At 41.5% G+C, this 25,797-nt stretch overlaps 1 protein-coding gene across 3 annotated transcripts; it reads right to left on the reverse strand.

Moving 5' to 3' along the window:
- Positions 1–1,333: 1,333 nt before the first annotated feature.
- Positions 1,334–24,822, reverse strand: adam19b (ADAM metallopeptidase domain 19b). 3 transcript variants are annotated; one of them, XM_028008823.1, is made up of 23 exons: positions 23,289–24,822; positions 22,994–23,103; positions 22,786–22,856; positions 14,056–14,134; positions 13,760–13,836; positions 11,279–11,480; positions 10,617–10,682; positions 10,192–10,263; positions 9,927–10,093; positions 8,966–9,050; positions 8,685–8,824; positions 8,389–8,566; positions 8,217–8,306; positions 7,845–8,040; positions 5,845–5,953; positions 5,543–5,765; positions 5,258–5,335; positions 3,861–3,969; positions 3,615–3,738; positions 3,408–3,498; positions 2,956–3,306; positions 2,764–2,864; positions 1,334–2,421 (listed from the first exon to the last, which is right to left on the reverse strand). In XM_028008823.1, exons 1-23 carry the CDS (start codon positions 23,392–23,394, stop codon positions 2,415–2,417), a joined length of 2,832 nt encoding a protein of 943 aa, XP_027864624.1. In that variant the 5' UTR covers positions 23,395–24,822; the 3' UTR covers positions 1,334–2,414. The 3 variants fall into 3 exon arrangements, with proteins under 3 accessions (XP_027864624.1, XP_027864623.1, XP_027864625.1); XM_028008822.1 differs by having other exon boundaries at positions 22,994–23,106; XM_028008824.1 differs by lacking the exon at positions 1,334–2,421 and having other exon boundaries at positions 2,760–2,864; positions 22,994–23,106.
- Between the last annotated feature and the right edge of the window lie 975 nt (positions 24,823–25,797).

A 25,797-nucleotide genomic window follows, 5' to 3' on the forward strand; every position in this document is an offset into this window, starting at 1 on the left:
CTACTGGAAGTGACAGGCTAATTATGCTCACCAGGAGAAGCTGGCTGCAATTAAGCCACACGATGAAACCTTTTTTTTTCACTTGTCAGATAATTTCACTTTTAACAAGACATTTTTCGCCTGTTATAAGTGAAATAATCCATCAGTGGAACTAGTAGATTTTCACCAACATTAAGAACCAAAACGAGGTCCCACATCTTGCTTATAAGTCAGTTTTGTCCTATTTCAAGTCTACTGAGATATTTTCACTAGAAACCAGACCAAAAATACTTTTTTGTTTTGTGTTTTTACAACGACAGGTGAGCCTTCCTGTAACTTTTTCTCATTTTGAAAAGCAGTGTTTAGGTTCAATAAATGAGCTGTGGATCTCTGCAGCTCCTCCAAAGTTACTGTGAATCTCCGTGGCTGCAGGGCAGGTTTTCTTCCATTTATTTCTGTTTGTCCACCACAAAAATCGCAACACATTGAAGATTTTTTTGTTGTTGTAACCTAGCAGAGCGGGTAGACATTCGAGGAGCATACACATGCTTAGGATGAACTGTACACGTTTATATCCGAGGTGGAGCCCACAATGACCATTAAGGACTGAAAGCCAAAGCAGAAAGCTGGTGCTAAAACACTTGCAGGATCATCAACGTTGCAAGCGGGGAAAACAAGCCCAGATTAATTGGGTCATTGCACGAGGCAGGGGAGCTTTCAGCAGGTGAGATTCTCCCTTTGCCGCGTCTCCAACCTGCTGAGAGAGGACGCGGGGGTCTCACCCCTGTGTTTTATCCCTCAGCCAATCATCATCATCTCTAATAAATGAAACTCTACTGGAAGTGACAGGCTAATTATGCTCACCAGGAGAAGCTGGCTGCAATTAAGCCACACGATGAAACCTTTTTTTTTCGCTTGTCAAACCTTCACCCTTACAGTCACAGTTGCCGTCGCCTCACCAGGCTCTTCGGTAAGCGTAGCGTTAAAAAAAAAAAAAAAAAAAAAAAGGAGTGTTTGTGAGCGGGTGGAGTCTTGTCGCGCTGGAGGTTGGTTAGTTCAGGGGGTCTGGCCTCTGGTATTTAACAGTCTTTTGATTAGAATAAATCAGAGCGCTTTCATCTCAGTAAAGGCTGCAGAGATCTAAAGGGCAGGAGCATTTCAACGTTTCCACCTAAATAGCAGGGAGGGAAATCATTTAAGCCTGGCAGCGTGTGGACCCCTGCAGGCTAACTGAGAGTACTGACACAGAATAGTTTAAGGGTTATGACTGGAGGATTTCCATTTAAGAGCGACAAGTTTGTGCTTACAAACTACAAAAATGCGTTCTTAAGTGTTTCATAGACTGACACAAGAAGACATTTGCACATTTGCTTTTTATTTGACGTCCAGTTTCAGATGCATTTGGCAGCATCAATTTGCATAGGTCAGGTGACAAGGTAAGTCATGCCATTTGACAGAGTTATTTCAATGGAATAAGAATATTACCACAATTTTGAGAAAATAGTTGGACGAACGACATTGCATTTCAAAACGTGACTGCAGTTTCCCCAAATCTGTTAGTTTCTCTTGAACTTTTTACACAATCACATGTGATCATTACAATCATTGTTGTGGTTTTGGTCGACTATATGAATGGCTCAGTTTAACTACTACTATAAGTGAACAGAAAAAAGAAAAATCAGATTGTCTGAGTCGAAATGAGAAATTATAAGTTATTTGGGATGAAACAGGCACCCTAAAGTGACACTTTATTATTCAACTTCGAAAAGGTTCCATAGATGATATAATTATTTTGATTATTGTGGAATGCCCTACGACTCTTTGATGTACATCCTGCAACATGACAACAAAAAAATGAAAATAAAAAAAAAAGACCTATAAACCTAAACATCTTTTACATTTCTTAACATTGATCATTTATCCTACTTATAGCATGCTTGTGAGATTTTTGCAGTTATCCTGAAACTACCCAAAAGCAATTTATTACCCAACATCATTCACATGTAAGAAGGTCACATGTTTTCTAAATATAAGACATTCTGGGTTGATGATCTTAGGAGTACCATGTTTGGTACGTAGGCTGAACTGTAAACATTATTTTCCTCTTCTTGAATAAATACTTGAAACACTTTCCACTCACAACAAGCACACTCAAGTAAAAATAATAATGATTAAAAAAAAAAGAAAAAAAAGAATAAAATTCACAGCTCTGGTGGTTTCACGTGAAGCAGACACGTTCATTTGCAAACTGCTAGTGAGGCTTTAGATCTTCGACTCGAAACATCTATTCTGCAGCACCTCAGTGCACGTTAAGTGTAAATACACAATCAAGTACTTCACATAGTCCACAGTACTGCAGATTGGAATAAAAACAGTACAAGGCAGTCCAGTTCTGGATGCAAGGGGTGGTCCCAGTTCCTTCCTGAGCTTCCAGTTTAAACTCTAGAAAGACGAGGTGCAAAAATAAGAAGCTGATATGAACAAACACATAAACCACTGTGCTTTCCATAAGTATTCAAACACATTAAGCTTTTTTATGTTTCTTTGGAACATCAAATGTTTTATTATTGGGATTTTGCCTCAGATTAAAAGATGCAGTGCACAATTGTGACACATCTGAGCATTTAACCCACTTTACTGTTATGCGCTACTTTATGTTGGGCCAGTCACAAAAAACAAAAACAAATTGAAGTTAGCTGAAGTTTAGATGTCTTAACAGTTTAATCGTATAAGAGCTCAAGATTTATGACTACTTGTTGCAAGACTGTTTTCAAAAAACTTTACCTGTGTGGCATTTTCTGACCAGCAGATGGAGCCAAAGCGTCATTTCGTCGCAGCACCTTATTTGCAGACTGGAGTCTTTTCACATGAACAATATGGTGATCCTAAATTAAGAAAAAGAAAAAATAAATAAATAAAAAATAAAATAAAATTAAGTTCTGATGTTTACGCAAATGTGTGCTCAAACGAACTTACCGCACTCTGCCTATTGATTGGACAGGGTGGCGGAGGTCTCTTCGGAGGGTCCGGTCGCACCTGTATTTTAGGGTTTTGAGAAAGTAAAGATGGAGGCCCTGGAAATATTGGGGACGTCTGGCTGGGTCTCTGTCCAGCATCCTGAGCTGCCTTAAAGAGAGGCTGGGTGTGTCCCTGAGGAGATGTTTGCTTCTGAGGAGGATGAGCTGCAGGTGGGAAGGGGGCCGGCGGCTTCTTTCTGATGTCTTTGTGCTCGGCAGCGTAGACAGGGATGGGCGGGGGCTTCACCGCCGGCCGAACTATCGCCTGTTTGGGTCTACCTGGGCACGACGGGCTCGGATGAGGTGTAGACTGTCCGCGTAAAAGAAAACAAAGTTCAAGGACTTCTACCAAGACGCAACGCATCACACACTCATATCGCTGTCATTATGCACATGGATGCTCTTAATTACCAAATCCTGCTTCGCTAGGAAAGTTGGGTTGGCATGACCGATGACGTGAGAATCAGTCTCCATGGGTTTATCTTCAGCTGCTTCTGAACATCTACAAGATTAATCAACCACAGTGGCTACAAATACAACATGAAACTCGGAAGAGAACAACACATATCAACACCTGTTGCTGTAAATTTTGGTATTTATCGTTTTGACGTTACATACTTCGGCACTGGCAATGGAGGAAAGGCCTTCAGTGGGCCGAGTCTACATTTGTAGCAGAACCAAAGTCCGAAAGTAGCCAATACCATAAGGAGAACCAGAATAAGCACCGATGGCAGTAGAACGCCTATTATTGGAGTACAACAATAAAAAGCAAACAAAAACATTCAGTACAGGACGAAGATTTAATTTACTGGGAATAAAGTTATACAATATGGCAACATGTGAAACCTCAGCTGGGTTCTGTACCTGGATTCCTAGGAGGTCCGCTGTCCAAACTCCCCCCAGGCCCACTCTGGTTGCACCAAGGAGGAGCCCAGCCCGGGTCGCAGTGGCAGTTATGGTTGTTGTTGCACAGCTGGAAAGAGAAAAAACGTGAAACATGAACATGGGAGGCCACTGTCCTGAAAACGTCAGCCTTTATTCCAACCACAGAAAAAGGTGCAAACATTTTAGAATGACGAAATTCCATCGATTAGATTTGAAGTTGACTTAAGTCATGCTCAACAGCCAGAACGCCTTATCTTAAAAGCATGAAACAAGTGAGTCACCATTGGCCTTACCGTTGTTTGTTCAGAGCACATTGGTAGTTCTAGCAGAATTATCACATAAAAAGAGTCTTCAGAAAAACGCCTCTAAAACTGGCAGGCATATAGAAACGATGAGGTTTTCTCTAAAAATGCAGAACAAAGACAGCCAGCTGTTTTAAACAAAATAAACATATGTTGAATGGGTGCACAGCTGCTTGTGGCCGACATAAAAAAAGGAGTGGGTATTTCTACTTTCCCAAAACATCCTACTGTGGAGGGAAAGTCAGGGAGGCTTGTCAAAGTAAACCAGACGGATTTCTCCTCATCCACCAAACAGCTGGGATCTTAGTAGTGCTTAGCTGCTTTCTTTCATGGTTTTTTTTTTTTCAAACATTGTTTAACTTAGAATACGGGAAATATGAAAGTTACATGTCTGAAAATGACTGAGAAGTTGGAAAAATGATATATTCCCTTTGAAGCATTTTAGAGATTTAAACCTAATCAAATTTGACAATAAAAATACAAATTTAGAAAACATTTTTAGGGTGTGTATTTTGCCTTCTCTCTAAATTCTCCTCTTAGAGATTATAATAGTAAAATTTTCAGTAATCGTTAAACTACTACATTATGGTAACAGTACGTAACGCAGGTAACATTTGGGAGAAAAGAAACAAGCTCCCACACAGTCCATCCAAGTGTCACCTTCGGCACTCTTACTTGACTGTGCTCATAATTAAAGCAGTAGAATATTAGGAAAACAAAAAACTGACCCAAATTTTCATAATTTCACTTTATCCTTTCAATGGCACCTTAAAAATTAGACGCTACCAAGTACGGCAGCCAATCAGTGCTATGGGACTCTACTATTGTGCACGTCAAAAATGCAGTGATAATTGGGATTCCATATATTTTTCAGCACGGCTATTCATTTTCTGCATCTTTCTAAGTAGGATTTTAGCATTAGCAGTAGGATTCCTACAGTATCGCGTTGTATTTTTAAAGGGAAATAATTTAAATAGTTCTGCTGGCCCCGCTGCCAAGGACGGCTACTTTCCATAATTATAGGCCAGCAGCCAAATAAATCCATCATTTCTGCTGCGACACACTGGGACCTACTCCGTGTCCGTGGCACTTGGCATTGCACTCATCCGCTCTCAGGAACGATGCATTGCGACACTCTCCGTTAAAGCAGATCTGTTAGGGGTAAAAAAATAAAAATAAAAAAAAGAGTTCTGTGAGGAAGAACATTAGAGAAGTGGCAAAATAAAATGCAATAATCATGCAGTTAAAAAAAAAAGAAGATGATAAAAAAAATAAATAATAGAAAACACTTCAAAGCCAGAGGATTTCACACTTCGCTAGTTCTGGAAATCCCATTTAGCATATTTTCACGCGTCTCACAGAGTTATCAGCACACTTGGTTCCCGTCATGACCAGGCCCGGGTCCAGAGTGTCGCCCTGCGGCTCCTCGTCCCCTTGGCCGAGCTTGTACACGTGCGTCCCCAGGCACTTGTACGCTGTCCTCTTGCTGTCCACTTTGACCGTCGTTTCTATGCGGACTGCGTTGTTCTCGATGGGCTTGGCGGCGGAAGCAGAACACTGGATCTTGCCGCATTTTGCATCCCTGGAGTGCAGTGATAAAGACGCGCATTGGACGAAGGAGGGCCAAAGGAACACTTCCTGAATTTTTCCTGAATCTTCACCTGTCTCTGCAGCGCCTGTATTTTCCTTCTTGGTCTTTGCCGCAGTTGCCGTACATGTCCCCCGCTTTGTTTACTTCTTTAAAACACACATCAGGGGATGGGCGCGCATCTGTGGTTTGGAAGAGAAAAAAAAAATCACAATAGCAATACAAAACACACACAAACACACACTTATCCCTCTGTGATCAGCGACCACCTGATGAAGACCAGATGGGCTCCCTTCTGCCTCTGATACGACTCCTTTGATGCATCAAAGACTCTCTAGGAAGACTCTGTTACAACATCAGAGGCTGATTAGGGGAAATTATTGAAGCAGCTCACTTCACCTAAACAGCCTAAATATTTGGAGGTTTTATAGGATAATACAAAAGAATGAAATAATTGACTAATTGTGTAATTAAGTCCAGCAGAGAGACGGACATCTAATGTAAAGTTAAGAGCAGATGCTTTAAAAAGGTTTTAAAATAGAGCAATTTAGATATTAAAATGATTGTTTCCTGACCACAATCCACAATAACCTGACTGCATCTAAAGAAAAATACAGATTGGGTGCTTTTGTCTAAAGATATTTCACTTGGCTTGTATTTGAAATGAATGTGAATGGGTAAGATTATCAGAATCTTTATAGGAAATTGGCCTAAACTACTGCTTCATCACTTTCATCCACACATTATTCAAGACTCAGAAAAACTACTTTACTATATGAAAAGTGGCTTTTTAGTAGCTGTAGTAAATACAAAAATATAAGAACTTAAAAATATCATAAAATTTAAGCGCGCAGCATTGAGCAGAAGTTTTCCAGCACGGTTTCCATCCATGGAGAGAGACGATTTCTGAGAAGAAACGTTTAAAAAAAAGTTTTCAAGGGGCTTACTCTTTAGGTTGATCTTAGGAACTTTAAATTAGTAATGAATTGTTGTTTCCCTGACGCATAGATGAGATGTGACACAGACGACTTTAACTTATTCCTCTTCAAAATGGGGAAGATATATGATGTCTTTTGATATTTGTAACTTAGGAAATGATTAGACTGGATAAGGAATCAAGTCAAGTTTATCTTGCCAGCACACTGTCAGCAGGATGGTAGGGAATATAAAGAAACATATCCAATACTCACTGCTATCTAACCACTTTGGGCCACCAGCTTTCCAAAAGAACTACTGGATTCTGTCTACTTGACTTGCCCACTGGTTGTTCAGGAGTGTTGCAAAAAGGAAAAAACACATTTTCTGTAATGATGTCTGCTCATCTCTTCTTTAACCTTCCAACATGAGCCAAACACTCCAGGTGGGTCTGGTCATAAAGAAGGGACGTGCTTGTGGAAAACTCCTGCCCGCTGTTAAGAAACACGGAGAGCCGGTGACGCTGTGGGCCTTTTTCTCTACCAAAATCCGCTGAGAACCTTATTAGTGACTGGCATCATGGACTCATAGAAAAAGTAGGACGTCTTAGTGGTCTCTGTCATAAAACTGAATACGGATTGAACAGGCTAGCTAGCCTCTCCAATGCTAACACTAGCCTATCCAATAGTAAAGCCAACCTACAGTATCTGTGATTGTAGCCTGCAGAGGAAATGGCCAATCTAGTTTATGACCAGCATAGGCATGCTAGTTGTTAGCCTGCCCAAAGCTAACACAACTAAGTATTCTCCTCTTCATTTGCCAGCGCTGGTTGCTTAGTTACCATGCCTACCCATCATTAATCAGACCAGTTGCTGGCTTCAGAATGGATATAGGCTCCTGCAACAAGGAAATAGCCACAGCTGGGTGCGCAATAGTCTTAATTGTGGCGATAAAACCACGCTATAAATGATGATCTTGGAGCTGAAGAGGTCATAAGAAATTATTCTGTATGATCTATAGGAATGAGCATAGATCCCTTTTTCTGTATGTTACAAAGTTTCATATAGGCTTTAGGAGGCTGTTCATAATACCATTACTATGGTATGTAAATAAACTTTCTCAAACTAGACACATATGACATGTGTCTAGTTTACTCACCTCGCCCCCAGAGAAACTGACACTGTTGCTCCAGGGTTAGACACATGCCCGTGTAGCAGTAGGCCCCCCCGTGTGCGCAAGATGTACCGTCCGCCAAGTAGAAATTAGCTGGACACGACTCCGACTTTCCGTCGCAGTACTCTGGCAGATCGCACAGCCCAGAGGTGCCTCGGCAAAGCTCTCCCGGGCTCTTTATCTTCACAGTGAGACACAGAGGAAAGATAAGATGATTCAAAGAAAGCCAAACTTTCTTAAAAACAGTAGTGGTCAATCAAAAGAAAACAGAGGGTGTTAACATTCATAAAAAAAAATGTGAAAATTACTTTTCTTTCATTCCTTGCCATAAACAGCCACCTAACCTAACCTGCATACCTTACAGTTATGGCAGCAGACTCCATGGGCACACTCGGCTCCGGCTTTAAGGGTGCAGTTGTTGGCGTTACAGCATGGACTGGTGCATTCCTGTTCACAAAGTTTAGCAGCGTAAAATATCAAAAATGCTGAAAGGAAAAGAAAAAGTGTCTGCACACAGAGCCCGTCTGACCTCTTCCTCCCCACAGTCACATTCCTCTCCGCTCTCCAGGTAACCGTTTCCGCAGCGCCGCCCTCCGTACAACGAGTTGATGTTCGGCAGGTTAAAGAGACATTTTCCTCCTCCAGAGTTCAAGTAACTCTTGAGTTCCTTCAGGTTGCAGGGATTGAACACACGGGGAAACGGAGACCTGCAGGACGGAAGAGACACAAACCATATGCTAGCTACAAAATGAATCGCCTTTCCTATTTTCTTTCTAAATGATAAAGCCTGATTTCACATTATGTTTCATGTTTGTTGCGTTATACCCGGTGGCAGCAGCCATTATGCAGCCACCGTCTTCTGCCTTGGCCTGGCAGCAGCCATCTCTGTCGTGATTCATGCCAAAGTTGTGGCCCATCTCGTGTGCAATGGTGGCGGCGACCCCGACAAACTGTGGCGAGTGATCCTTAGCATTCAAACATGACGTAAGGTTAAAAATTAAACGACAAGGACATGCGGTTGCAACTGCAAGTGGAACGCGAGAGTCGTATGTTGAAAATTAGGATTATTGTAGCGTTTTTTGTTTTGTTTTGTTTTTCTCTCTTACCGTGTTCACGCCACCTGACTGGTATTCAGAGCACATGGTTTTAAGTGGTGCCAAGCCAATAGTGCTGCCCTGGAATGACACCCCCCTACACACAAAAAACACCATCAGTAACTGGTTTTGCACAAGATATTTACCAACTGGACTGAGAGACAACTTACAAGGAGTTGGCATATATATATATTTTTTTATCACAAAAACAAACAAATGAACAAGATCTGAAAATGAAGGTCTATCAGAGTAAAAAGGTTTACCCAGGCCAGGTAGGGGAGTCGTGACCCACATGGTGCACCAATCATTAACCAGAGACCAGCTTACTTCATCAAGTGGAAATAAGAAGATTTAATCATGGTCAAACCATCAAAGCTGGTATAATGGTTTGCTGTAGTTATCCAACTCTGGACTGCCTGTTCTAAGCAGCAATGTAGAGCCGGTCTTTATTATTATTTTGTTTTTACATCTTGTGAGCTACTAAGGATTTTTATGTCAAAATGATAGACTCTTCCATCTCAGTTTTCTGGGGGATCCCAAAGAAGGAAGTCAGGACAAGAAAAATGCTTGACGAGACATGAGATACTTTTCCAAGTGATGCAAGTGACCAACCATAGCCTTGAAGCAGTGGTGAAAGAAAAAGTCAGCTTAGCAACAAACAAGACAAGATCGTGTCTGCGCATATTTCCGTAACATCACCGATACATTTAATCCCTTTATGAATCACTTTTTTAATGGAGCTCTTTAGGATATTACTTAATATGATTTCTTGTGCCATTTTTACTTTGCCATCAACTTTTGGCTACTTCCGGATCATTTTTAATTTGAATTAGTTGAAATAAAATACACACTAAAATGTTCCAACAGGTAGCGTACTCTATGGACAAAACTGTACAAAAGTGCAGTTAAAGGAAGCGCAGAGATGAAGCTTTTTGGGGAAACAATTAAGTTCCATATGGCGAGAGACACTGACGTGACGAGCTGAGCGTTGTCGTTGGGGAGATTTTTCAGCTCCTTCCGTCTCCAGGACAGGAACGCCGCCAAGGTGCTGTGCGGGTTATCGGATACGCCGATCTTGTCCTGGTCGGTCCACACCTCCAGTCCGATTAAAGCCACACGGATATTCAAAGCCTTGTAGTACTGCGGGGAGACGATGGGGAGGGGGAGAGAACAAACAGGTGCACTGAGTCTAAATCTGACATCTTGCGTGTTTAACAACGTTTCAAACGAGATGCTACCTTGTCAACCAAGTTGGCTGCTCCCAGCAGCTTCTGTTTTGTCTTGTCCAAACTCCTATCGTGCCTCTCGAACTGCAACACAACATGAACCAAAATAAACACATAAGTGACGCACGCATGTGCTGCATTTCTGATTAAACCCATCTTAGTTATTAAAAGGGAATTTCTCAGAGATGTGTCTAAAAAAGAAAAAAAAAAGTCCGTGCAATGTATTAAATAATTCATGTTTATCAACTAAACATTTAAGAGTAACCATGTAAGATGGAAATTTATAAAAATCTAAGTTTGATCATGTATTGATATATTAATAAACATGTGTGAATTGCACATATATCTCTCCAATTCCTAGGTTTAAAGATGCAAAACCATAATTAGCAACTGATAAATGTGGCCATATGTGGGCATCTTCCAACCTATTTACTTACCTCAGCTCTGTCTGCAACCAGCAGAAGCTCCACATATTTCATGTTCTGCATCAACTCCCTTTTCTCCTGCATACAAAGACGGTTTAATGAGTTAACAGTGTCATGCATTACCCTCCAGCAGCATGCACACCCCTTGAACATTGTATTTGCGTTTTGTCACATCGGAACCACAAACTTCCACTTGCTTTATATGAATTTGACATGACAGCGCAACACAAAGTAGTACACTAGTGCGGCGAAATAAAAGAAAGAGGACACGTTGTTTTTAATTCTGCGAGTTATTCAATCCCTCCTTACTCTGAAAACACCAAGTAAAACGTCTTCAAAAGTCACCTCAGCAGCACTTTCTGGCCTCACCCTGCACATGGACTTAAACATTCAGTTAAAGCTACAGTGAAGCTTGAGCTAAAAGGATAATGAGGAAAAGGTTTTATCTCTAGAGTTGGCAGCAAAAGCTCAGAAGAACTTACATCAGTGTCCCTCTTTGCTTTGTCTGCATTCCTATGAGTCAGCTACTTTTTGTTGGCATATCTCATAATATTCTCAGTAAAATACGTTAAAGTTTGTTGTTGTGACATAACAAAATCTGGACAAGTTTAAGGGTTAGGAATATTTATGAAAGCCACTTTAAAATTTGGATTCTCATCCAGATGGCAACCCACCCTCCCAATCCGTGGCGACACCGTTCCTCGGATGAAGTCATTAAGCGCGCCCCGATGCTCCTCGTCGCCATAGTGATGTGTGCAGCTCCCCTCGGGCAGACGGAGACTCTCCGCTCTGAACACAGCATGCTGCTGGGCGTCGGTGGAATCAGGAAGAGGCTCTACTAGGTAGCTCACGCTTTCGTTCAGAGAAATCAGTCCCCTGAGGAAACGACACAAAGTCATCCATCATCACGGAAATCATTTCGCATCATTGATTTCAATGATTACCAGTAAGGAAACAGTGCCAATAATAAACCCATTTCTTTCTACTGTCTTACATTTTCACAAGTAATATGTTTTCAGCTGAAACAGGAAAAAAAAAAAATCCAGTAAATTTCATTTTGGTTTCTTTCACTTTGACAACTTTACGTGTTGGCAGGACAGAACAGTGCATGCCTCCTGCTGTTGACAAATAAAGATCAGCTGGGACAGACGCAGCCAAAGCAGAATCCTCTCTTGGCTTCTTCGCAAAAGCATGCGTACACAACAGCAGGGTCGCACAGCTGCAGAGAACATCTGCTGAAGTCAGGCGCCCACACATCGGCGTCCTGCTTTTGATTTGTTTGCATTCCTGAAAAGAATCGACATGAAGATGTACTCCTTCTCTCTCCCTCCAGATGTACAGCCTCGCATAAACACTTGATTTGTGGCAGGGTCCCTCATAAGGGCCTCCAAGCGGGAAACATCAGCAGCTCTGAAGCCGTAGGACGAGGAAAAAAACACAATAAAAAAAGCGGGTCTCCACGCTAAGCTGTACTCGATGAACCGATTTTAGAGCCAACGACCTACTGACTCAATGGACTGCATGAGAGATTAGACACACTGTGAACTGTTAAGCATTTGGCCCCAGCATTATCACAGTATAAGTGTTTGTGCAGTCAATTTTTTTTTTCAATTCACAGACAAGCAGAAATGTCCCCTCTTGCATACCAAATATGTTTATATTGATTTATAAATTTGAGTACTCTCAGTTTTTTTTTTCTCAACGTTAGACATTTGTCATTATCTATGTCCTACATGTTTTTCATTCAGAATCACCATACTTGTCAAGACTCTTTTTTCTCCCCCAGTGGTTTTTATAGTTTGTGGAAATTTAAATACAGAGAAAGAAATAATTTTAAACTACTTTATTAGTAGTTATATTTTTAAGTTCCCCAAGACACAAATTACTGACATACTTAAATAGGCTCCCAATTTTCAGAGAGTGGCGTAGCGCCACTTCACAGCTTTTGTTTGGCATCTGGATTAGACCAGCTCTATTTCTAAACCTGCAACTCTTGAACTTGACAAATAAGGACTGGGGTATCTGTTCAGTGATCAGTGTTTTAACCAGACTCCATTTAAAGAGTACAGGTTAATTTCAACCTGAGTTTACTGATTTCAAAAAGCAGAAACATGTCCATTTTACATTTTTGAATGATTAGTCAGTTTGATCATTGGAAAAAAAACAAAAAAAAACAGGTGGATTTTCACAGCACTGTGGGAATCCACAACGCTGATTGGTAAAATCCTAAAACCAAGGTGGGACATCTCAAATCAATGATAAAAAAACCCCAAAAACTAAAATTTAAATATAAAACAATATACAACTTAATGACTAGAAAAATTTACTGTAAGCCACACTCTTAATAGATGCTTGAAAAATATCACTCTGAATAAAATAAATCTGTATAAAAACCAAGATTCACTTCTTATGTTTTTTTTGCAATTCTATTTTAATTGACTGACATGGATATCTGTAAAAAAAAAAAAAAAAGGGGGATTGCCTGTAAAAGTTTTCATCATCAGGATATGATGGTGGCACATCTATAGTTAGAATACTCAGAAACATTATCACAGCTTAACTTAATCTATTACAAGTAATAGATTAATAGATAATAGTACTAGATTCCACTCACAACGTCCTGTTGTTAGTTAAAGGAAACCTGTTCTTTCCACCAGCCTCAAATCTGACGACATGCTCGACTCTCTAAGGGCTGAGGAGCTTTTTGTTTTTGAACATTCGATTCTGTGAACTCTTATTATAATACTTGTAAAAAAATTTAGGTGAACATTCAAAAGTATACCTGCTAAATTCAGACTAACCAGAGTCTGCTTGTGCTTTCAATTGCCTTCATTTAAAGTGCATTATGCAGGTACTTTGTAACCAGGAAGCAAAAGACATAAAAAAATAAATGATGAGAAAATAATCTCTGTTTTATGACTGAGTGATATTACTGAAAACAACAGCAACCTGCTACAACAAAATAAATGAAAAAGCACCCATCTGCTAGATTTAATGGATATGTCTGCGCCTTCTTCAAAGCTGTAATGCCCCGTCTTTGAGAATGAATCTATAAATTAACTGCAGTCTGCTTTGTGAATTCAATGCACAAGCAAAGCACACAGCAGGAGCAAGACATCTGTAAAAGTTCTGTGAATAAAGTTAGTTTTCTTTACCTGATCCCTGAACAAGTGCTGACAGCAACACTGGAACCTTCAATGCCCAGAACCTCACCATGGTAGAAACAATTTTCCTGAAAAACAAAGTCTCGTTTCAACCCTCAGCTTTTTGTTTTCCGTTTTCAATGTAATGTTCTTGTATTTTCAGAAAAAACACTCTCGCATTTAACACCGATGCTGATTTTCACTTGATTTGCTCAAGTTCACATTGACTCTTCCTTTTTTTCTCAGAAATGCGCTGTAACGTTATTCCTGTGTGATTTAGGAGCATAAAACTGTTTCTTTAGACTCACGGGGCTGGCAGGAGAAGCGGACCGGCGAGCTCCATCAGGGCTGAACCAGATTTCCTGATACCCAGGGGCCAGCAGCTGTCTGGAGGCAGTCAACACAAAGACGACGTAAACATTCGAGACACAGAGCAGCAAAACATATAGAGACCTTAAGGGTGAACGTGAACCGGGGGCGATAATTAATAAGCAACAGCTGAAGGAACGAAGATAACAAAAGAGAACATTGTATCTCAAGCGGTTCTGGGAGATAACCTCACTGAACCAAAGTGCTTTAAAGATTTTCTTAAATAAATCCGAGATAGTACAGCACAAAAAAGATGTCATAAGTGTTCAAATAAATCTATATATGTTTTCCTGAATTCCTTCACCTGCTCCCGTGATTGTACAACTCAATGGTAAAAATGCTTTTTGTGGACAGAGTGAGCTCCCCGTGCTCCAGATTTATTTTTTCTACAATAAAAACATTTCTCATTTACTAAACAAGTCTGACTCCACTGCAGAGGCTGATAAATCAGTGGAGGTTGCATGCATGTCTGGACATTGAAAAAACATTGCTTTGGGTAAAGCCTTACTTTTGTCTTATCCTCCATCTTCGTGTGTGTGTGTGCGCGGGCGTGTACGTGCATGTGTGTGTTTCAGCAAGGGCCTTTGGACTCAGACCAGCGTTGATGCTTCTTTTCCTTCCAACTGTGTCTCAATCCATCCTTCCTGTTTTCATTCATAAACTGTGTCTGCCCTACAGATGGTTTTCTTTTGCTCTGCCTCTCCAAGAGTATTTTTCTTTCCTAAGATTGAACTTAGAATCCTTTAATCAGTAGTGCAGCAAATTGAGATTAGAGTGAAAGATGCATTTACCAAATCAAGCAACAGCTGTGACTCAGACCAATTTGTCTGAAATGCATTAGATATTGCACAGTTTAATTTTTTTATATTCATTATCTGTTTCATGCTGCAGCACAAAAGCTGGAAGACAATATTGATGTTGTTTTAAACACTGGGTGAAGTTAGCTTAATTAATAAAACAACTGAATTTGGAAATGAATTGTCCTTTCACTAACACGAACCAAACGTTAGCTAGCATTCTGAGCTTTAGCGTTGCTAAAAGCTAAGCCGCTATCTCTCTCTGAAGTTGTAATTCAATTGAAATACGGGGGCTTTTATTAAATTCAAGCTGTATGCTAAGCTCATAGCTGCACTGATAACCTGTTTGTATCTACTTATTGGAAAATCAATGTTAGAGAATGTGTTGCTACAGTGTATGAATTCACAAAAGGCTAATAAATTCAGCCGAATTAGCATTAGCATGGCATTGCTAGGAAAGCTCAGGCTGCTTGTCATAATTGGTCATTTGAACCAATCTATTGTACAAGTGCTCTATGTTTACTGCACCATTTGAGGAACGTTTAATTCCATTTGAAATTCAGACACTACGTACATCAATAACTCACTTCGGAACGAGCGAATAACTGCTAAAACATTTCCTGATTAAGTTCCATCTCCAAGCAAACCTCAATGTCCAATATGGCTTCTACATAAGTTGTAGTGATGATGATGCATCGGTAAACATTTGTATTTCATAGGGTAAACTATGTATTCAGTTCAGTACAATGTCTTTTAGGGGCCGTGGCTGCTAATAGAGGAGTAACTGTGCTAAGGAATTATCAACAAGTCTGATAATCAATACAATGAGCTCAGAACATTAGCACAGTATTAGTCAACTCAGGCCGCAGTGTCTGATGGTTTAGCACGGAAATTTCTAGTGAAATCCAAACACCACTTAAAAATGGCTGACCACTTTAATAGCTAATTCAGACATCTTTAATCTGTGTCCACCAGTTTCCAGTCATGTATATTTGCCAAGTTAGCACACTGCTTGCTTTACATACAATGCATGTCATACAAATTGCATCTCATAAGGATGCAAGTGAGCGGATCACACAAAATATCTGTTTCTCTAAAGCGTGATTAGGACAAATGAAGGGAAGTCTTTTCCATCCCCCGATAGACGCCCTGAGGGAGGCAAGCCACTTGAAACAATGACAGCCTGTTGATGCAATCTGCAACAAAGCAAGCCACAGACAGAAACAACTACTTCATCATCCACTAAGAAAGAGGAGGCTCTATAATCACATACATGTCCGACACAGAGGACTTAAAACTGATCAGTCAGTGGGTATGTGTCATCGCAAACTGGGCAACCCCCTCAGCGTTTGGATTTGACCTCCTGACCTCATCTGGCCTTCCTTTAGCTTTGCAACCTCTTGAACTTGATCAAGGAGTCCTGATCTTGGGTTATCATTAAGGCTCTGCGGTTTTCAGAGACCGAATGAACAACAAACTCAACTTCAGCCTGCTGCTACTTCACAGCTCTGCTACATGACGCGCAATTATGTCGTCTGAAAAAGAAACAAATGACTCCGTCTCCATTCTTGCTCCTGTTCACACGCCAATCAGCAGCTCTGTGCCTGAGCAAAACCACTCTGACATACCAATCCTTGGGGATAACCGTTTGTGTACACTAGCAGACTGATGGCTATATAACCTGCCCCAGCGTGACATGTAGTCAAAACACACCATCTATGAAATTATACAACTAGCCTCTACCGCTAGCAAAACATTTGTTACACCCTGGTGCAGCTCCTGTCGGTTCTCAACGGTGTTTGGCAGAATTTATTAAAAATGTGTATGTGTTGTCCAACCAAAGCAGCACATATCATATTCCATTATCTTTATGGTCATTTACATACCAGAATGCAAACGTTGGCATGCTCATTCTTATCATCAATAGGAGATGTACCATAGATTAATTCATTTAACCTGTGTATAAAATAAAGTAGTATAAAATAAAGTGCCACACTAAACCACAGAGGGTGTGATCAGCAGTTTCATTTCGTCTCAGCATTTCCTGACACATGGGAGGTGTCGACTGGTGATCAAAAACTGGAATAAACAGCGGTGTCACACCTGCATGACAGAAACTATTTTCCTTTTCAACAACCATGTACGCTCCAAAAGCACAATGTCAATTTGACTAATTTTACATAGCAATATTCATAAACGTATCAAACATTAAAGATTGCAAACACTGCCAGGTGAGTTTAAAAATATAATTCTGATTTGTAAAGATAAGCTCATTTAACCAAAACAGAAAACCAAAAAAGGCATAATGTAGCCACAGTAATGGCAACATTATGCTGTGAGGATTCTTGTCTTGCAGAAAAAGTGAAGTGCCTATTGTCGATTGGAGCTTCCAGCAGAGATTCTAAACATACAGAAAGAGCTACAAAACAAGGATTTTGATCAAAGTATATTCATGTGGTTACAAATTTAACACAAGAAATCCTCCTTGGATCTTATATACCTCATTAATACAAATAAGCAGAAATCCTGGCTTGTAGATTAGATTTATGTGTAATACAACAAAAAATAAAAACAGTTAATTGTCCTTTCACTTAGTATCTATGCACTTATATACTGATTTAGCACATAAAATCCCACTAAAACAAACAGAAGTTTGCAACATGATAAAATGTAAAAAATAAATTTGCGAGGGATGAAACACTTTAGCGAGGACCAGCACAGCTAAGCATGGCCAGGCGCCGCGAACCTCATTCCACTGCCAAGTTTGAGCCAATCAGCCTGAAACGCATCCCATTGACTTTAGAAAAACTTAAAGCCTTTAGCTTATTTGCATTCCAGTAAATACCATGAGGGCTTTCAAAGTGAGACTGTAAAAGTTCTATGTGTCGGCCAGCGACGTCTGGATGCCTTCCAGCTCTTGGACAGATGCTGTGATTTAGCACAGCAATGTTGCTGGAATCGAGGCTGTCCAGCAAATGAAGCTGAAACAAAGAGCTGGTTCAACGTTGGCAGGAGAGAGACGGAGTGGGGGAGTAATGCTAATGTACTTTGGAGATAGTGATGGGTGGGGACAGGGTTGGGGAGCACAGGGGGGGTAATGCAACAGGGTCAGAGGGTTGCATTCTCTCATAGTATCAGATGACATCACTGCACGGAGGTAGGGGGTCAGGAGAAAGATGGCTGACGCAGCGCAAAAGAAAAAATACATTTCTGGACAGGGCGGATGGTGTTTTGGGTCAACGCAGCAAAAAAAATAAAAATAAAGATGATATTACGCGTCAGCTTTCACCACTCCATCGGCTCTACCGTCTTTGCGTTCTCTCGTGGTGCTGAGTCTGTAAAGGTTAGCTTGCGGATGTCATCTGTCTGCGTGTGGCCGCCGACTCCCTAAGCCTCGCTGCCGGGCTCGTTTATTTACACTGGAGCCCCGGGGAGCGTCAAGCGAGGTGAGAAAACTCCAGTTTCCGAGCTGCTCGGTGGAGGACATGACAAGATAAGGGCGAACTAAAGGAGAAGGAAAAGAGCAAAGAGGAGAGACAATGGCCGCGTTTCCTAAGGGAGTGCTACATTCAGGTTCATGCACTTAATGATGTGCAGGAAGGGCACTAAGCTGAAGAATAGAGAAAGTCAGGCAGAGGAGGAAGAGGTAGAATCCACACGGGTCCTGTCTGAACCAGAGAGATATAACTCACGCCCAAACCGACCCCAACTGTCGCAACTTTTCCTCTCAGCTCGTCCTTGCTCAACCCTTCTCCTCCGGTCCATGACACGCCCTTTCACACTACTTCCTCTCCATCTCGCGGTGTAGTTGCATTACCTTTCGTGCACTCTGAGTCAGCCTGCTCTCACTGATCCACGCCTTGCTCTTAACCGAATCAGCCCGACGCAAGTGCGCTGTGGCCTTTCATTTAGATAAAAGCTCAGGCAGACACACACACACTCACACACGCCCCCACACACACAGACAGAGAAGAATGACTGGGAAGGACAGAAATGGATTGGGTTTGGACTCTGGCCATAAAGAAAACCAATGCCGACAAACACTAATGTCTTCTGTTTTCTTTCACATTTTGTTGCTGCGATTGGCTAAAGAAAGGATGAGGTAAAGCGGGGAGAAAAGAAGGACAGCTGGAGAAAGATAGCCCTGGAGCGTCACAAGAGACAAATAAAAAGGATGACATCGAGATCATTTCACAGCTGCTTTAGGTTTCCCATTTATCTGCTGACCTTGTAACACAGTTTTGGGTGCAGAGAGGATACAGAGATGCAGCCAGGATACTACCAGGTATTTACTGGCAGCGTTTCATCTGGCTGCTCCTGAAAAATCATTAATCTTCCCCCCGACACAAACTGTAGTCTTCCCCGGCCAAGCTTTTAGTCTCACAGCCATTTGCGTCTCAGCATTGGAAACGAATCAAAAGTACTTTGGGAGTCTTTATTGGGAAACAAAGGGGCGAAACAATGATTTGGGATGGGAGGGGAACATAATACTAGTGCTAAAATTAAAGGATGAAAAACAAAAAACAGGCTCTTTCCAGAAAGTGTCAGAATTGTTCTGTAGGAACTTGAACAAAAAGTATTGTTGCACTCAATGCATTTAGGCATATAGATGTGGTGAGGATGATTTGCCGGAGTTCTAGCAAAGCACAAGAACGGGGACAGAAGAGGAGTCAAGTGAGTTTTGTTGTTGATGGGAGATGGGATGATCTGAGTATTTCAGAAATACCGTGTTGATGTCAAAGGTGAAAGAAGAATGCGAAAATTAGTTTGAAATGACACAAAGGAAACAATCTTTGGTTTCAAAGTAAGTACATATTGTCAATTAAGGCTTTAAAAAACCCTGGAATTATTGGAGCACAATATTTTAGTAAACAGCGGTATCAGTGTTGGTTTTCTTCACCTCAAGAACCTTTTGTCCAACAGCAAAGATTAGTCAGATATGAATGATAAATATTTATTTAAAGACCAAATATCATGATATATTAGAGCGAGGATATCCAACATGGGTGAGCCATGACGAAGCAAACTGATGACAGTGCCCAAAAAAAAAACAAGGTCTATTTGCTGGAAGCAAGTTTTGTCAAAGGACTGAGGAATTATTCAAAACAACTGTGGACAATAACACTCAACTATCAATGCTGCTGGAGTATTTCAGCTTTCTTTCTACATCACCACACGTGTAGCATTATTAACTTAAAAGGAATTTCAAAGTCCCGCTATGGTGAAACTCAGCAGCCTGGAATCAGCAAAAAGCGCTTTTAAATCCCTGGGAAAGGTGCCTGTTTAATGGGTCTTCAAGTGACACTTCTCAGACAACATTTTTCCCGACTTCCTCCTCTTCTCTGAATAAATACTTAGAAAAAAGACATTTTGTAAAGTCAAATCTGAGCTACAGATTTTGCTGTTACCGAGATGGAGAAAATAAGCTCCAAACCCAAACATAATTAAAAAGGAAAAGTTGTAAAAATGATGACTTGTGGTGCTTAACAGCATGGGCTGGCAAGCTACGCTGTGAGAGTGCACTAAATCTAAATCTGCATGCCAGGCAGATGGGCTGCAAGACACCATAAAACTCTCGAGGATCCAATTAAATGTTAGAAGTTATGATGAGTGTAAATTTTGTTAAGTATGTTCACGTAATGAAGCAAATGCAGTCTCTAAGTGAAGTGCAGCATTCGAGCTATTACAAATGCACCAAAATACAACAGGACAAAACCTAACTGGATATCTTTCCTTTTCCAAGTGAAACTACAGCAGAAGTGAAATGTTCAGACCTTTTTCTGACCCAGAACAAAGGAAAATTGCACAAAATTGATTTCAAAATGCTGTTTTCTCTTTGCGAGTAAAAGGTTGGATTTCCTCTTTCTTGGAACAGCTTGTAATCCTTTCTTAACACCTTCTCCATCCTGTTCTGAGAAACAGACTGTACAAGTTTTATCTAATCTATGTCAAAACCTCACAGGCGTCACTTCATCAGTCATCGCTCCCGCTCTATTTTCTGAGCACACATGGTCGGACAGGTTGTGATTGATGAAAATCCCTTCTCCCAGTGGGAGGTGGGGGGGCCCTAACAGTGTGACCACCTGCTGGGCCAACGTAGCGGAGGGGAAAATCCCTCGGGGTGGGTGGGTAGGGGAGGAACGTTCATCCAGACTCACTGGAGACGAGGCTCTGTGAGAATCCAAATGAGGAATACCCTCGAGGGCAAAAGCAGACTCCGTGGCTGACGTTCATAAAGCCTCTGCTGTCCACTTGTCTGCTGGCTCAAATCCAAGTGATAAAACCTCAGTTAGTTTATCGTAAAACGCAGACCTACCCTGCAAACTTTCGATTAAAAAGGGGTAAGACACTCGCCTCTCGTTCTGCCATCGTCTCATTGTTAGCGGACAGGAACCGCTACATCAGATTGCAGGATGTTCGCTGGAGAGGCACAATCTCACTTCCTGTTAGCTCAAGGCGGACAGATCGGGTGTCTGTCGTCCACCACGACCCCCACCTCTCGTCATCACCCACCGGGGGCACTGACCTTGTGAACGCGTCCATGTCACAGCGAACATCTGGTCAAACAAACAAGGGCAAGCAGGTCGGCTCGCTGATGACTGAGATGCCGTAATCCTATGGTTCTCAAGCACCACTGGTGGTACTTGGGTTGTCATTAGTGTTACTTAGAGAAAATTTCACTCTCGACTTTTTTACAAAACAAATGTGGAGCAAATTAGCTGTAGGGGTAATAAATCACAGATGCAACAGAAGGCTGATCTGTTGACAGGCTACAACCGAGATGAAGACGCAGTGGAAAAAATGCCCCCGAACCATTCCTTTTACCTTGGATCAAATAACATCGTCAAACCCGACTTATTCGTCCCTAGTAAAGAAAAGCTTCCCCACCGCATGATGTTGCCACCACGTTCCACCCTGTGGATTCACAGTGACGCACAGTGTAGGTTCTCCACCGCACATTAGCACATCGAATGTAGTCCATAACGTTTGATTTAAATAATCTGACCAGCCGACTATGTGGCTTGTGGCAAACTGTAAAAGGACTTTTTGTGGCTTTCATTCACCGGTGAGTTTCTTCGTGCCGCTCATTGGGGAGTGCGCTATAGATTCTCCCTCCTGGGCTGTGCGTTTCTGCAGTTCCTCCAAGAAGCCAAGTGTGCCGACTCTTTCCATTTTAAGATGACTGAATGGATGAATTATAGTGCTCTGTAAGATGTTCATCCTTCTCCACAACTTTCTCCCTGACCTGTCTGCTGTGTTTCTTGGTGTTTATGATGCTGTTTGTTCACTAAGGTTCTCTAGCCGAACACATTTCACTGGACACATTTTTATTGAGATTAAATTATTCGTGTTTGGACTGTATTAAACTAATTTGATGGAAGTAATTTGTTGCAGACTGGATTTTATTTATGGGCATTCGAGTAAACGGGGCTGCCACACTTTTAAGACTATTATTTGTCAGGGCTTCCTCAAGTGCATTGTAAGCCTGGCGGGCCACCAGGCTTTACTTGTGCCCCCACCAGGCTAAGCCTTGCTTATTTTTTAAAATATTTGCATTTTTTAAGACTTTATAGTTGTTGTTCAGGTGTTAATCTTCCAATCCTTCAATAACACATAATTATTTAAGTGATATTTTCAAATTTCCTGTCAACTTGAAACATTTTTTAACTCAAAAACACAACTGGCTGCTGCCCTAGTGCAGCCCAACCACTCAGCAGGTTTTCTGGGGTAAACCTCGTTTGTAAAATAAATTTGCAGATCATCTAACACTTTGGCCTGCCACCAAAAAATATAAATAAAATATACTAAAGTTTATGTCTCTAATGCAAATAAAACAAAAATGATGCTGTGGCTTCCTGAAGGTACACTCACTCGTTTTTTTCCAGGTGTATCCTGAGCTGCTGGCCCTCGGCTGAGATCAGAACCTGGACCTCTGCCGGATGCTGGAAAACATAAAACAGATGAGATTCAGCCATAGCAACACACTCTGGCTTCACATGAGAACAAATCTCAGCTGTTTTGTCAGTTGGGTAAATATCCAACATTTCTCTCTCTCTCTCTCACACACACACACACACACCTCTTTGTTGGCAGATCTGATGTGTCTACGAGGATGCAGCCACACAGGAGAGGTAACCTCATAACTCTGCATATGTTCGAGGACGCCTTTCAATCTGCTCTGATTGTTTTCTGCTGCAGGAGGAATAACAAAGAATTGGGGATAAAAAGGACAAAGCTGCATTCTCGTCTATTTAATTAAAAATAATCTCCAGCAAATGCATATTTTGACACCGCATCCTCAAGAGGAAAATTGCAGTGGTAAAAGAATCCCCAGCGTGCACAAACAAAAGCCCCCCAAAACAAAACCGCCTCACCTTTATAAACAGCGTCTTCAGAGCCAGCACCAGAGACTCGGTGCATTAAAACTGTGAGGCAGAGACACAGAGAGACCCGCACGGAACCGACAGGAGGGGGACGCATTCTCCTGATAAAACAACCGAGCCCACCGAGACGGAGCCGACCAGAGAGCAGGCTGGTGTTTCACATCAGATGGAGAAAGCGTCGCCAGTTAGACATCGTGATAAGCCGCCGCCGCTGCGCGCAGTGTGAATGGGATGCTTGGAGAGCAGCAGAGCAGAGAGAGAACATCTCTGTCATTTCCAACCCCTCCCCTCTCACCACGCACGGACATTGATCTGTCGAAAGGCAAACCCAGGATGTGATGAAAGGATGTTCCAGCGAGCAATACTGTGGCAGAGACCAGCACGTAAAGGTACAGCGGGAAAATGTCCACTGTAGGCGTGAAGCGGGCTGAAAATAAAACTAATTACCACAGTTGTCGATTTTTTTTTTTACATTTATTTATTATTATTGAAACGTTGTGGTTAATTACTGGTATTTCAAATGCCGCATCTGGATTCTCATTTCGTTGAAAGGCTAAGTCGGCCAGAGGCATAAGCGAACTATGGCTGCGTTCACACAGCAGGTCCTGATGTTCACTTCTGATTTTTAGTTTTTCGGGAATCCTTTTTGTTTGTTTGTTTTTGCGTGGTGAGTCATATAACTAATTAGAGTTTAGATTTATAACCCCAAAATACAACTGAAAATTGTTTCAGTGATGTGGAACTGGGCTTCTGTTATGTGAAATAAGCCTAAAATCTGTACAGCACGAAGAAAACTAAACGAAAATGTATGATGTAAAGTTGCTTAAATCTACTTATTACAATCTAAATAGAGGAGTATCGCTGTTGTCTAACAAGTGCAACATGCTACAAAACTGAATGTGTAAATTAATAAGATAAAGAAAAGCATTTAAATTTTAAACTGAGGTGAACACAATATTGTGGAAATTCTGAATCGCTACATTATTATTTTTTTAGAGAGATCTCATCATATGAATTGAAAGAGTTAAAAGAATCTTAAGTAGTTGTAACACAATAAAAAAAAATCAATTACACACAATTACATTGATAACACTTGACTCCCCATACAGGCTATACATTACATCTGCCAAATTGTTTCTATTCTGAGACTACTGTAACACGCTAAATTATTTTATTGTTCTTTAACAAAGTATATAATTCCAAGTTGTACATATCTGATTACATCAATAGGGAAATGGAAAAACTGGCTCTAGAGAACAAAGTTTTTAAAAACAAGATGGAATCAATTTTATTACACTAACCATAGGTTTTTGACAAGTCTGAGCCTTAAAACGTATTTAACTTATTAACATTTTTGATCCCTCACACCTGGTGTAAAGGTAAATGCTGCCAGCACATCTGTCGCCATCCAAGCTTAGAACAAAAAAAGAAAATAAAAAAGTAAAAAGCTGAACTTAAATAGAACCAATCCTCTTTTTTTTCCACGACAGTAGCGCAAGGGGATTATGGTTAAGCACGGCATATCCATCCATCCATTTTCTGTTCACCCTTGTCCCTAATGGGGTCGGGAGGGTTGCTGGTGCCCATCACCAGCTACGTTCCGGGCGAGAGGCGGGGTACACCCTGGACAGGTCGCCAGTCTGTCGCAGCACGGCATATCCATGCCACCTTTAAATAACAGGCTCACTTGTCTCAACATGCTCTAGTTTCTAGGGTTTCCTCTGGTCTATGTGACCATTTGTCCAGTTATTGTCTGCACACACTGAGAGCCGCCAGTCACAGCAAATGGGACACACAGCCGGCTCCCGATTTTTTTTTTATCTCATTAAAGCAAATGATCCTTTTTGACCAAATTAACTTCTGGTGATCAACAAGAAAGTTCACTTCCTGTTGCGTGAGCTACAGTAACAGAATACAGTAGGCTTCAAGCTCCCCAGGCTTCCAGCAGCCGCTCATGCTGGGTCGGCCGCTGGAAGTGTGATATGCCACGCAGCGCATGTCAGAGGGATAGGGTGAATGCAGGGTGTGGGAGGTATTCTTAGCCCTGATGACAGCGCACACCACTGAATCCACTCATGGGTGCCTTGGCTCCAATAAACGGCTATTTTTTTCCTGTTGTAGTCTGGATCATTTCTACTCCCCCCTCCCTTTTCTCCCTCTCTAGGATTTTTACTAGGATTGTTTTTTTTTACAAAACTCGTCACTTTCTGCAAGATTAACTCCGATTTATAGTTTGCACTGCAAAAGAGCCGTTCCGTCAGAGCGTCATGGTGATGTTCGACATGCAAAACGATCAGGCGTTGGTAGTATTTTGAATGCCATTCATGATATCGCCTGAGGGTATATTTTTAGAGAAGTAACTCTAGGGGGGCCCTGCGACAGACTGGCGACCTGTCCAGGGTGTACCCCGCCTCTCGCCCGGAACGTAGCTGGAGATGGGCACCAGCAACCCTCCCGACCCCATTAGGGACAAGGGTGAACAGAAAATGGATGGATGGAT

This window comes from Xiphophorus couchianus, chromosome 23 (assembly GCF_001444195.1).
Source record: "Xiphophorus couchianus chromosome 23, X_couchianus-1.0, whole genome shotgun sequence".
Taxonomy (NCBI): domain Eukaryota; kingdom Metazoa; phylum Chordata; class Actinopteri; order Cyprinodontiformes; family Poeciliidae; genus Xiphophorus; species Xiphophorus couchianus.

What these genes read in the sequence shown, in the direction of transcription:
- adam19b (XM_028008822.1), bottom strand. Translation starts at nt 23,394, where the DNA reads ATGCGTCCCCCTCCTGTCGGTTCCGTGCGGGTCTCTCTGTGTCTCTGC. An exon ending in TGGTTGCAGACAGAGCTGAG is followed by an intron (nt 10,264 to 10,616) that starts GTAAGTAAATAG and finishes GTTGTGTTGCAG; the next exon opens with TTCGAGAGGCACGATAGGAG. An exon ending in GTGACTGTGGGGAGGAAGAG is followed by an intron (nt 8,307 to 8,388) that starts GTCAGACGGGCT and finishes CTTTGTGAACAG; the next exon opens with GAATGCACCAGTCCATGCTG.